Below are 13,705 nucleotides of genomic sequence, written 5' to 3'. Positions count from 1 at the left end.
ACAAGTATTTTAATGGTAGACCATGTCAGTAGTCCTGAATGGAAAAACTTAGGATAAGTCCAGAATTTTCCCAAGAAAATTCAAGACACTGTTTAATCTCTCCAGTGTCTATTGCTTCAAACATTAAAAGACCCCAAACCCTGCCTCATCTGTATTTGCCACTGTTAACATCACTGTTTGTCCTGTGATTTAATTTATTAAGAGCAGAACAACACAATCACTTCCCCAACACACTGTGCTGCTACACCAGCAGGCCACAGCTAAAAAGCAAGGGAAACAAATGAAGCAGGAATTTACTTGAACCCATGAAGTCCCTTGTAAAAGTGAGTAATAGACTTATCAGAACTTGACATTCCTTGCCATTTAAGGTATTCAGTGTTTCCTTAGACCAAGTCTGGCTCAACAGCTCCAAAAACATACTTATTTTCACACACACTTACCTAGGTAACAGTTGCAAAAGAGGGTTAATAAACCTAACACTCCACTAGCCTCTTTAGAATTAGACGCAATTTAGTGGGATCAGCATGTGAAATACAAAGCTGTGTTTCGTGTCAGGCAACGTGTGATTATAATATGTGTGGAGTCCGACCATGGGAGTGTTATAAAGACGAATTCTAATAATAACTGAAAAAAGTAAAGCATGGAAGAAGGCCTTTGAACCTATCCTTTGTTTACAATTAACTTTTTTAAGTCTTAAGTTGATTTAGGAGCATTTGAATTAAAGCTTTAAGGATGTTGTTTTTTGGACAGGAACTTTCTGCTTGTAGTTAAGCCTTAAAGAGTTTTGCAATAATAACCTTTTGAAATATAATTTCAGAATACTGCATGTAGTAAGGATCTTCGAAACTATAGCTTTAGAATATATAAAAAGGCAACATTCAGCTTGAGCAAGATGAACATCAACTCAAGGATTAATTCTTTCGACCAAGGGAAGCTGGATATCACTGTTATGAGATTTATAGTCGTGCAATCAAAAGGTGGACCTACATCTGGAGATTGGACCTCACCATCTGGGAGATTTCTTCCTTCTTTCAAATACCGAACCACCACCACCTGGGATACTCCTTTTCTGGGATACATCCCAAGAAAAACGAAATCACAATATAGTGTATAGAATTGTGATGTAAAAATTTCGAGTAGAAACTGCTGATGAGTAAAAATTTGGAAAAGAAACTGCTGAGAAAGCTTATGAGTACCCCTACAAATACCTGTAAGCCCCAACTATCCGTGTGCAGTTGGAGGGAAAATTTCCCCCACTGTACCCAGCGCTGTATTGCTCATACTTTACCATATTAGTTAATAAATTGATTGTTGCTTGAATATTGGCCTAGTCAAGCTCCGCATTTATAATAAGCATTTGAATTGCACAAAAACAGTCTCAGTGACGTAAATATTTTTTTCCCTGTCCAAATTAAAGCTTTAGGAAAAAAAAAATAAAGTTCATCTGCATAATAGCTAATTTTAGAACAAGAAGACTGACAATTCATTTTGAGTTTTATGCAAAATAACTGTTAGTCTAAACACCCTACATACACCTTGATATAGATGAGAACATCACACTGCTATCTGGAAAAAACCCACCGATTCTAGTGGTGAAATTATCCTGAAGAGAACAAAAATGAAAAGCATTATCCAAAGATGGAGGATATTTGGACTATATACCTTTTGAAGCCTGTCATCCTTTAACACCACCGAGATGAACAGCTCAAATCAAAGTAAATCCATATAAAAAGAAAGGTATTTCAGGTAAAATAAAGATAGATAGATAGATAGATAGATAGATAGATAGATAGATAGATAGATAGATAGATAGATAGATAGATAGATAGACAAACAGACAGACAGACGGACAGATAGATGACAGATAGATATTTACACCTTTTTTTCATTAAGATACTTCTAGTTTTACAGTTCCCTCTTCACTGCTTACAAGAACTTTGCAAGCTACTAGGAAATGTCAGAGAAAAAAAAAACCAACCTGTAGTATATGATAGAGATAATTCATGCTTTGTAACTATATAAAAATTATAAGATCCATCCATGCATCTGACCCCCAAGGCCAGAAGCAGGGCCTTCTTTCTATTCAAAGATTTCCTGGACTAAAATTGTGCCTGTTAATGAATGAATGAGTCCTTCTCGGGTAATAAGCAGCCATTTCCCAGGAATGTCCGAAACATTCAAGGAACTGCACCTGGAAGAGATTACATCAAGGACCAGCAACATTCTGGTTACAAGTGAAAAGAAGACTATCTTGAGGAGCCCAGGCAGCCACCTGAACCTATGGAATAACTTTTGTACAGGTCTGAATCTGTATAGTTCCCGTTATACATATGAAGGGACATACAGAAATCTTATGTCATTTCTGCTTTAGGCGGAATAAACTGTATATAAACTGGCTACCTGAAGCAGTTGGTGTGAACCACTGGGGAGACGCTGACACTATGTCCGTCTGAACCAGGTTCACCCAGCGTCAAAGTCCGGGGTTGATGCTGTCTTGGCTGTGGGGGTTTTATAATATTCTATCTGGTTGTCAATCTAATAAATCTATAAAATTATTTTTTTGTAAATTTGGCTGCCAACTTAATCATTTATAACAAATCACACTGCAGTGGAGCTTCCTTTGAGAATCTCAAGAATCTAAGATTATTACAGGATCTGTTTTGCATTTATGATGCAGCTGCTCTTAAAAGTATCAACAGTACACCTGAGTTCTATACAAGACAACAGTTCTCAAATAGTGACAATTAAAGCTCCTACCTATTTCTGTCCTGTTGGGTCCAATGCCATTATGAACTCTCAGGTAACTGGAATGACAGGAATCGGAGTCATCAATATCAATATCACCAAACTTGATCTGAACTCGCTGCCCAGCCTTCACAATGATTTCCCACTCACACACAGTGCTATTGGGAGAGGTCTGGGGGTAGTTTATGGAGGCCAGGGTCCCACTCTCAGGGCCCAGCACAGTGTGTCCACACCCGTCACCTAGGAAAGAACAGACAGAATTCAGCTCCCCTGTTCATCTTCAAAGCCTCATATCACACCATACAAACCCCTTTGTGAGAAAACTCCAAGGTAACTCACATGCAAATGACACAGCAATGGTGACAAATACCACTCAACTACCATTGCCTTTTGCTTTATGATCACAGGCAACAAGAGTCCTGCTACAACTTCCTCAATGGGATGGAAAGTGATCCATAATGACTTACGAAACTGTATGGAAAGCACAGGAAGTGTCCCTGCTATTTCGTACTACTTCCTCAACACAGTACAGAAGGAAAAAGGTGCTGAAAAGGATAGAGAAACCTGACAATAAAACAAAGGCACATTGGTTTTCCTGAGTTACTGTACTCACAACACAATGAAAAAGAAGTAGAAAGCCACTGAACAGCAAATAAAATACAGCATATTAAATAAAGCTCTGACCACTACCAAACTACAAACACATTGTTTTCTACAGTACCACTATTTCAATCCTGCAATTCGCTCCTATTTGGAGTACATACTAAATTTTACAGAATTTTCCTATGACTCCAACCTGGAGCCTTCTACCTAATATTTGAGTATTAATTTTAAACAGCAATAACAGTACTAAACCTAATTTGTTTAACAAATGAAAAACAATACCACAAATTTTGTATCGTCGATACAAAATTATAAAGAGCGAACTGATACATTTGATTACTCAACAGCTAGACATGCATTTCAACCAGTTTTTAGCACAAAAAGTACAAGAATTTCTGTGGTGGTTTAGAAATGTGAATGTTCTTACAGTAACGTTAACAATGATCACCATGATTCCTATTAACAGAAATTTGTTTTGACAGTTAAAAGTGTTTTATATTACACAATAATATGTGTAGTTCCTCTACTGAATATGATAAGGTAAGCTGAGTTTTAGGCAAAAAACTGTATACATACTTAAGAAATTTAACTAAATTTCAAAAATCTTAAATGTATTACATGCAAGACTGAGTGGAAAAAGAAGTCCAATGCACTGAAGAGATGTGGAAAAAACAACTCCGTATGATTAAGTTAACTAGGTCTGATTAACCTGTGTAGTATATAATGTAGATAATAAATGCTTTGGAAATTGTATAAAAATTATAAAGATCCAACCATGCATCTGACCCCCATGGCCAGAAGCAGGGCTTTTCATTTCCAAAAGATTTCCCGGACTCACCCAGATAAAATCATGACCATTAACGAGTGAATGTGTCTTTCTTGGGCAATCAGCGACCATTTCCCAAGAATGTCCAGAACATTCACCAAACAACACCTGGGAGAGATTACATCAAAAAGCAGGGACAATGTCCTGGCAACAGCTGAAAGGAAGACAATTTTGAGGAGCCCAGACAGCCATCCAAACCTATGGACTGACTTTTGTACTGGACTTCATCTGTATAGCTCCCGTTATACATATGTAGGAACTTACAGAAATCTTAAGTCATTTCTGCTCCAGGCAGAATAAACTGTATATAAGCTGGATACCTGGAGCAGTTGGTGTGACACTCTGGGGAGACACTGATGGTCAGACTACGCTGGTCTGACCCAAGTTCACCCAGCATCAAAGTCCGGGGTTGACACTGTCTTGGCTGTGGTGGTTTTATAATATTCTATTTTTGGTTGTGGATCTAATAAATTTATAAATATTTTTTAATAAATTTGGCTGCCAATTTATCATTTATAAAAAACTGGTGAAAGACTGACGTGATCTGATATTGGGGTCTGGGGGGTGCCCCACTGGTTTTTAGCGGCCTGGACAGGAATCAGATTTCAGAACCAATCAGATCCACAAAAAACCGCAGACCAGAGCCATGGATGATGATTGGAGCCGCATGCTAACAGAGCCACAGCCAGGGGAGATAAGGGCCCGTTCTTGACTTGGAAGGATCTAGAGAGATCTCCGAGATCCAAGGTTTTTTTTTCATCCGTAAAAATCAACGTGCATGAAGAATTCCACGCAGGAAAAGGACCGTAAGCATTGTGTGGTTGGGTGGAGCGTGATCGGATGTGTGTGTGAGACGTGGCATTCTCACAGAGGAAGTGTGGGCCCCACGACTGCGGTTCCGCTATCCCGCAAGGAAAGCAGCCAGTCAAGGGGGAAGCGAGAGGTTCTGGTTCGAAACACACAAGATCTGGGGCTCGGGAAGAGTCTAGGGGGAAAACCGGTCACTTTTGGGATCCGAAGGGGGGAAGCGAGCCTGGAAAGGTCCACGAACTCGTACGCCTTCTAAAACCGGAGGAAACAGGTAAGAAAGACTACCTACAAGTCGACAGGGTGATCAACTGTCCGACTTGGTAAGGCTGGCGACTTTTTGTGAGCCGGGAAACCCGACATTGGAGAAAGGATCAGGACTCGAGACGAAAGTCCCGGGAAAACAACAAAAGGTAATGAAATTTGTAATCTTCTTTTAGAAAATGGGGTTGGGAAAAAGCAAGGGACAAAAGGAAACCCAGGAGAAAATCCCTCAGGTCCCCAGGAGAGTGTTACCTGAAATACCCCGAGACAGCCCTCTGGAATGGATGCTGGAACACTGGAATCAGAATCCACGGAGGTGGGGGAAAGCCAAGGAAAATATGATCCATTTCAGTATGAAGAAGTGGAGAGGGAGGGAGGTTGGACAGTACGTGGTTTGGCTGGTATTTGGCACGTTAGAAAGTTGGACCTGTGAGTCTTTGTTTGACCATGTGAATGGTCGCAGTCTGTGAGACCCAGAGGAAATCGAGTATGCAGACATGTGGAGGCATGCTCGCCCGAGTCTGTACCCAGTGAGAGCCTGCTGGTGTGCAGCGAAAGCAGGGAGGGAGTGGGAGCCATTGGAAAATATTCCACCACCTTACCTTGTAGCCCCACAGCAGCCAGGTCCTGCGCTGGCACAAGCGGCGCCAGGAATGTCTCCTGAAGTGGGGGTGCTGCAAGTCCAGGCGACTGCATCACCGCCGCCATCAGAACAAGCGGCAGCATCTGCTCCCCCACACGGCCACACAGCTGCGGCGCAGCCACAGCTACAAGTATCCCCGAAGGTCGAGGAGAAGGGGGTGGGTGTTCCCAGGGATGACTCTCCCCCGGCACACCAAACTAGGAGGACAACGAGGAGATCGACCGTGGGGGAAAGTGGGGATGAGGAAGAAAAACTTGGTATCTATCCTTTACGGGAGGTACTGATGGCTCCAGGGGTGATTGGATATGTCCACACCCTGATTGACAGCAGCGATGTAAGGGCGTTCAAAAAGGAGATGGGAAAGCTGATGGATGACCTGCTCGGAGTAGTGGAGAGGTTGGATGAATTTTTGGGAACAAGCATTTACACTTATGAGGATCTCCAAGCAATCCTCAGGTTGTTATTTAATAACGAGGAGAGAGACATGATCCGGTCAGCTGTGATCAGGGATTGGGAAAAGTGGAACCCGAACCGGGTGTCCAGAGAGGAGCAGTGGCCGAACCAAAAGCCATCTTGGGAAACCCAGACGGAAGGGGGGAGGCAGAGGATGATAAATCTGAGACATATGGTGATTCAAGGTATCAGGGAGGCGGTACCGAAGGGGCAGAACATGAGCAAAGTGCTCAGGGAATGCCGAGGGAAGGATGAAACACCCACAGAGTGGTTGGAGAGACTCCGAAAGGGTTTGAGGATGTATTCAGGGACGGACCCTGATTCCCCGGTGCGGATAGTGTTGTTGAAAACTGAATTTGTGGCAAAATCTTGGGAAGATATTCAGGAGAACTTAGAGAAAATAGATAGTTGGTAGAACCAGGGGTTGCAAGAATTGTTGCGTGAAGCTCAGAAAGTTTACATGTGCCGGGATAAAAGACAGAAAATACAGGCTAAGTTCCTTGTGGCAGTGCTGAGAGAGGCTCAGAAACAGGAACGGGGAAAGGATGCAGCGAAAAAGGGGTCGACAAAGAAAACTGGTCCATCTCCGGCTCAAGACAAAGGTTCTGGTGAGCAAAAGCGGGAGTTTCAATGCTATTACTGCAAACAAAAGGGGCACCTTAAGTGAAATTGCCCCAACAGAGCCAAGGATCAGGCAATGTTTCAGAAAGATTAGAAGTGTCAGAAGCTTTTCAATTTGAGTCCCAGAACATCTAAAGAGCCCTTGATAAAATTAAAAGTGGGACCCTAGAAAGAAGAATTACAGTTTATGGTGGATTCAGGAGCAGAATGGACAACCGTGTTACAAATATCGAAGGGATGCTCTTTGAGCGATGATTCCATGGTGGCGACAGGAGCAAAACGGGACCCTTTTGAGGTACCGACCATAAAGAACTTTGAAATAAGCACGGAAAACAGAAGACACATTGGTAACATTTTAGTAGCTAAAGGTGCAGATTTTAACTTGTTGGGGCGGGACATGATGGTTGCTCTACGGGTTGGGCTAGCGGTGGAGAAAGCTCAGCTCAAAGTGAGACTTTACAGCCTCACTGCCCCTAAAGAGGAGAAAACAGACCCGAGGGTGTGGTATGTCCCAGGAGAAGCTGGGAGGTTGGACATAGAACCGATTCAGGTGGAAATTGAAAGACCTGAAGACCCTATAAGGGTCAAACAATACCCCCTCTCCATGGAAGGGAGGAGGGGTTTGAAACCAGTGACTGACGAAGTAATAAAGAAAGGAAATTAGAACCTTGCATGTCACGACACAATACCCTGATTTTGGCAGTGAGAAAACTGGACGGCAGCTTTAGGCTGGTGCAAGATTTACGAGCTGTGAATCAGAGAACTACAACTCTGTTTCCCACTGTGTCAAATCCTTACACTTTGTTAAACAATCTCTCCCCTAAAGACACGTGGTACAGCGTGATTGATTTAAAAGATGCTTTCTGGACATGTCCTCTGGATGACGGCAATCGTGATTATTTCGCATTTCAATGGGAAGATCCGGAGACAAATAGGAAGCAGCAGCTCAGGTGGACTTCATTGCCTCAGAGCTTCGTAGATTCTCCAAATTTATTTGGGCAGGCACTTGAGCAGGTTTGGAGTGAGTTTGTAGCCGCAGAAAGAACAAAGCTTCTACAATACGTAGATGGCTTGCTGGTTGCAGGGAAAGGGGAGGAGGAGGTAAGGACAAACACAATTGGGCTTTTGAATTTTTTGGGAGAAAAGAGATTGAAAGTTTCAAAATTCAAATTGCAGTTCACGGAACCGGAGGTCAGATATCTGGGACATTAGTTAACAAAGGGGAAAAAAGAAATTGGACCCAGAGAGGGTGGCAAGGATTATTGCCTTACCACCCCCGCAGACGAAAAGAGAGGTCCAGCAGCTTTTAGGATTGCTGGGGTATTGTCAGAAGTGAATTGAAAGTTATAGTGACAAGGTGAAGTTTCTCTGTGAGAAGCTCACCACAGACAAGATCAAATGGACACAAAAAGATGAAGAAGAGTTTAAGGGAGTCAAGGAGGCACTCAAGGCAGCGCCAGTGTTGAGCCTCCCTGACGTCAGGAAACCTTTTCAGTTGTTTGTGGACGCTAGCAACCACACAGCACATGGGGTGCTAACGCAAGACTGGGTGGGGATCAAGAAACCTGTAGGGTACTTGTCCCGGCTTTTAGACCTGGTCAGCCGAGGCTGGCCCACGTGTTTGCAGGCTATTGTAGCTGTGGCTTTGCTAGTGGAGGAAGCGAAAAAGGTGACTTTTGGAGCACCTCTGGTAGTATTTGCTCCGCACAACATGCGGGGCATACTACAACAGAAAGCGGACAAGTGGCTCACAGATGCAAGGTTGCTGAGTATGAGGCCATTTTGATTCATTCACAGGATTTGGAACTGAGAACAACAGTTCCTGCACAGTTTCTGTTTGGAGAAGTGGCAGAGAAACTAGTTCATGACTGCGTGGAAACAGTCCAGCTGCAAACCAAGATCAGGGAGGATTTAAAAGAAGAACTTGATGAAGGTGAAAAGTGGTTTGTAGACGAGTCAAGCAGAGTGGTTTAAGAGAAAAGAAAATCAAGATACGCAGTTGTGGACAGATTGACAGAGAAAGTGATAGAGGCAGGTCCGCTAAATACAAGCTAATCTGCACAGGCATGCGAATTGTATGCAGTTTTGAGAGCACTGGAAAGACTGAAAGAGAGAAAAAGAACAATTTTCACCGATTCAAAGTATGCCTTCGGGGTAGTTCATACATTTGGAAAGATTTAAGAAGAGAGGGGGCTGATCAATACGAGGGGAAAAGAACTAATGCATGGAGAATTGATCCAACAGATTCTGGAAGCTCTGAGAGGGCCAGAAGAAATTGCGGTGGTCCATGTGAAAGGGCATCAGACAGGAATTCAGTTTCGAACCAGAAGGAACAATTTGGCGGATCAGGAGGCCAAAACCGCGTCACTTTTAGTGGTAAGTACCCCAGAGCTTGAAAGAGAAGAAACCCCTGAGGATTCCCCTCAGCCCTACTCAAAAGAAATTGAATGCTATGAAAAGATCAGAAGTGAATTGAAAGAAGGTAAGTGGAAGTTACCTGATGAGAGAATTAGTCTCCAGAAGATTTACTCAGAAGATTTTGCGAAAGTTGCACCAGAAAACACACTGTGGGGCACAGGCCCTGGCAGAGCAATTTCTAAAATTTTTCAAGTGCAAGAGAATTTATGAAGTGGCGAAACAAGAGGTACAAGGGTGTTTGATTTGTCAAAAGATAAACAAATCAAGAGCCAGGAAGGCTGCCCTGGGAAGTCGCTCCATTGCGTACCAACCATTTAAAAGAATTCAAGTTGATCTGACTGAATTGCCAAAATTGGAAAATTAAAATTTGTATTGGTGATTGTGGATAAATTGACTCATTGTGTAGAAGCATTCTCCAGCTCTCAAGCAACGGCCCAGATGGTGGCCAGAAAATTGTTAGAAGAGATTGTACCCCGATATGGGGTAGTGAATTACATTGATTCAGGTCAGAGAACACTTTTTACATCAAAGATTATTAAGCAAATGGCTGATGCTTTGGGCATTTGGTGGGAGTACCACACTCCGTGGCACCCCCAGAGTTCAAGACAAGTGGAAAGAATGAATCAAACTTTGAAGGCACAATTATCAAAATTGATTTTGGAGACAAAGATGTCTTGGTTGAAGTGTCTGCCCTTGGATTTGCTTAATATCTGAACCATGCCTCATTCAGAGATGAGGCTCTCACCGTTCAAAATGCTGTATGGGATGCCATACAATCATGGAATGCTGTTGGGGCACCCCAGATTTGAGGATGGTCAGATTCAACCATATCTGGTTGCAATCAACAGAAACTTACATGAATTTCGAAAACAGGGAATAGTGACACAGAGTGCTCCTCTGGGGTTCGCTATTCACAAAATTCAGCCTAGGGATAAGGTGCTTGTAAAATTTATCAAAGAGGCACCGCTCTCTCCTCACTGAGAAAGTCGTTTTCTTGTGCTCCTGACAACAGACACGGCCATTCAGACAGCGAAGAAGGGCTGAACACATGCGTCCAGGGTGAAGAAAGCCAAGCAGCAAGAAGAAGAACCTGACTGGAGGGTGACTTCTTCCCCCAGCGATTTGAAAATCCGACTCCAACATCCTCATAAATAACAAACAACAGGCAGATAAGGTGTATACTGTCAGACTGTGTATGCTATCGGTTTGTGCACTTAAAGTATGAATATTAAGTATGTCAGAGTTTTTGTGATCCATGGCAGAAGGGGACAGAGACCGAAAAGACTGTGTACTCAGTATTTAAAAGAAGAACTCAAGTTGACTGACTGTATCCTGACCTTAGCCACAAGTTGAATTAGATTCTCAAGAGTAGTTTCGCATTTTTCAAAACGGGGTGCGTAGAAAGCTTAGGTCCCAAGCAGAAATTCTAAATGTAGAGAGCAGAAAATCCATCAGGGTCCCTTGCAGTTCTGATGCAATCAGGGTGTCTCGGTGGGGTGCCTTTAAGAGGCGGTATGTGGCTAAGTCAGAGCACGTCTTCCCTGAAGAGTACTCCTGCTGCCACAAAGATGGTCTTCCTCACGCTGGTGGCACCACAGGGGGCGGAGGCAAAAGCAGAGGAGTACGCCTAGTGAGAACCCTGATTGGCCTGAGCCTAGCCATGTGCGAGATGCAGAGTCTGAGCACTGAGATCCCCAGGAACAACAGAAGCTCCGTGGTTGAGTGTGGAAATTGCACTCAAGTAGTCCCAGTCGCCGGGGACGAGAGATTCTTGACATAACCAAGCCCCAGAGGAATGCCTGAATGGAACTAGCAAGTACTGTTAGAAAAATGGTACTCGAGTGAAATTGTGTGAATTAGAAATCAGGACTTGGTGCATCAATCCCGAGGCAAAATTAAGGAACGGGCAGTCAAACAATCATAAGTTCCAGAAGAAAAAACATGATGCAGAACAAGTGTCAATCCCCATTTGTGACCAGTGTAACTATGTTACCAGTCGAACTATTTGGGCCAGGGGAAAGACTGTGGTATTGTCCACAAGGGTCCCAGGATGAGGGAAGAGACGAGAAAGTTGACTCCATGTATCAGAAGCTTGATTTATTATTTTAATGATAGATAATATATTAAAACTATACTTAAAGGAATAGAGGAAAGGATTTCACTAGAAGGCTAAGCTAAGAATAGAAAAGGAATGAATAACAAAGGCTTGTTTCTGACCGAGACCATCCGGACAGGTCATCTGTGATTGGCTCTTAATTGGAAACAGCCTGATGAGGCCAATCACAGATTCCCCCTGTTGCATTCCACAGCAGCAGATAAGAATTGTTTACAGTTTGTTCCTGAGGCCTCTCAGCTTCTCAGGAGGGGAAAAATCCTAAAGAAATGATTTTTCGTAAAACATGTCAGTGACATCTCACCCTTTTTATTTTAAATAAATTAAAAAGAAAAATGTTTGCAATTTCATCTGCTGGCCCATGCCGAGGAAAGAGCAAGCACCTGAGAGGCTTAGTGTTGCCAATCAAAACATCAGTCAAATGCTGGTGTGGAACCATCAGGGAAATTCTTCACCTGCAAAACACCAAATTCCCACCACATCACCAAAACAATCTTAAGATAGAAGAAAATGCAAAAACAATGCAAAGAAAGTTCATTGCTTCAAGTCCAAACAGCTGAGTTTCAGGAAAAAGTCCAAACTGAAGATGTTCCTCTTTGACATCGCTGAAAGTCTCTTTTGGTCCCGAAACAGGCTTGCAAAAATTTTTGAGCTGCTAGCTCTTTCAACTCTTTTTATTTAATTTTTTTTTTTTTGAAGGAGCAGCAGCAGAGAGGGGCCACTGAGACCCTGTGGTGGCCCAGGCCCTTGTGGAAGGAACAGGGACCCCAGACCTGGCTCACAGAACGGTGGCCCAGGTCCTTGCGGGGAAAGCAAAGCTCCCAAACCCAACAGGTGCTGGCCGAGTGGAGGCCCTGGCCCAGGAAACCGAGCCAAACGGCCCAGACCCGGGCGCGGAGCGGGCTCTGTGTTCTCAACCCAGCACACTGCTGCCAATGCCTGGGCAGCACAAGTGACCAAACGCTTCATCCCCTCTGAACCGGTGCAGACCAGCAGCTGGGAAAGAGAAGCTTTCCCAGGGATCATCACCCCAGATCTGGGGGTGCTTTGTCCCCAGAGCAAGTGAACGATGCTCACTTTCCACTGTTTCTTCTGCCTCTGCAATGCAAACGCAAAAGGTGTTCCCTCTTTCTGCCCCTCCGTACCACCCCCTGCGGGCTGGGGACCAGAGGCAGAAGGCCCACGAGCCACCTCCCGAACGCCGCTGGGGCGTGCAGGGGGAGTCAGGCATTCCAACCCCCAGCGGGAACCTCCGAAACAAACCCGAATCGGCCCGCGAGAAACACTGAGTTTGAAGGCAGGCAGTCGGGCTGAGCCCGCAATCAGCTGTCGAGCCACACCCCCCCAACGGAGGGGCAGGCCGGAATCCCATTCCCCTGTCCCAGCTCCGCCCGCAGAGGCAGCCTCGGGACATCCCGAAAAGCTCGGGGGGGAATCCAAGCTGATCGCACGGGCTGCGGCCGCTGCCGCGAGAGGCGGCGGGACCACGGATGGCTTCGATGATGGTTCCGCTTGGTGGTTCTCAACCTCAGCCTCCTCCACCAGCATGGCAGGCGAAGGCGAGGCCGCCGCGGTCGCAGCCCTCAGATGGCTCTGCTGGAGGGTCGGACGCGGGTGGGACTGGCGCGGGCGGCGTGGGATCGACCTCCGCCGCCACCGCAGTGAACGCAATTGCTGGCTGCAATGCAGAAGAAGGGACAGGGGCTGCAGGTCCCGACTCCGGGACGGGCTGCCGTTGATCATCGCTGCTGTCAAATGTGTTGCCTAGCAACTCGGGTGAAGCCGTGGGAGGCGGTGCTTCTGACACGGGAACGCCGACAAACTCTTCTGGCATCGATGGGTCCGGTCCGGGCTGAGGCGGTGCCACAGGAGGGGCCGCGGGGACTGGCACTTCCTGCGGGGCGGGCAGGGGTGGGGCCCACGGCTCTGGCTCGGGTGACAGAGCCAACTCACCTCCCCCCAGAGAGCAGCGAGGGGACACAGGCGGTTCCGTCAGAGCATGCTCCAAAGGCGCAGAAAAAAACTTTTCTTCTGCTGCGGGCAAAGCTTCGCCCCCCCGCCACCATTCGGGGGGGGCTGGGAAGCTGCAGGCTGTGGTTTTGCACAAATTCCACTCTTGCCAGCTCCAGCGAAAAACCTCTTTATTTCGCAAACTTCTCGAATGAATATTCTTTCAATTTCAAAATCGAGAAGAGAGTTTTGAATGCTGGAT

The 13,705-nt window shown here is 45.1% G+C and overlaps 1 protein-coding gene across 3 annotated transcripts in view; it reads right to left on the bottom strand.

Annotated features, from left to right (window-relative positions):
- The window catches only part of DCBLD2 (discoidin, CUB and LCCL domain containing 2), a 69,305-nt gene that overhangs the window by 34,122 nt on the left and 21,478 nt on the right, over positions 1-13,705 (bottom strand). For all 3 annotated transcript variants that reach the window (XM_050987638.1, XM_050987639.1, XM_050987637.1), the window contains exon 2: positions 2,758-2,985. In XM_050987638.1, the coding sequence (XP_050843595.1) occupies positions 2,758-2,985 (228 nt within the window). The remainder of the gene's footprint in view (positions 1-2,757; positions 2,986-13,705) is intronic.

The sequence above is a fragment of the Serinus canaria genome, unplaced genomic scaffold (genome assembly GCF_022539315.1).
Source record: "Serinus canaria isolate serCan28SL12 unplaced genomic scaffold, serCan2020 HiC_scaffold_33, whole genome shotgun sequence".
Lineage (NCBI taxonomy): Eukaryota > Metazoa > Chordata > Aves > Passeriformes > Fringillidae > Serinus > Serinus canaria.
Note: the sequence above shows the minus strand (reverse complement) of the source record. Positions and strands in the feature narration are given on the sequence as shown.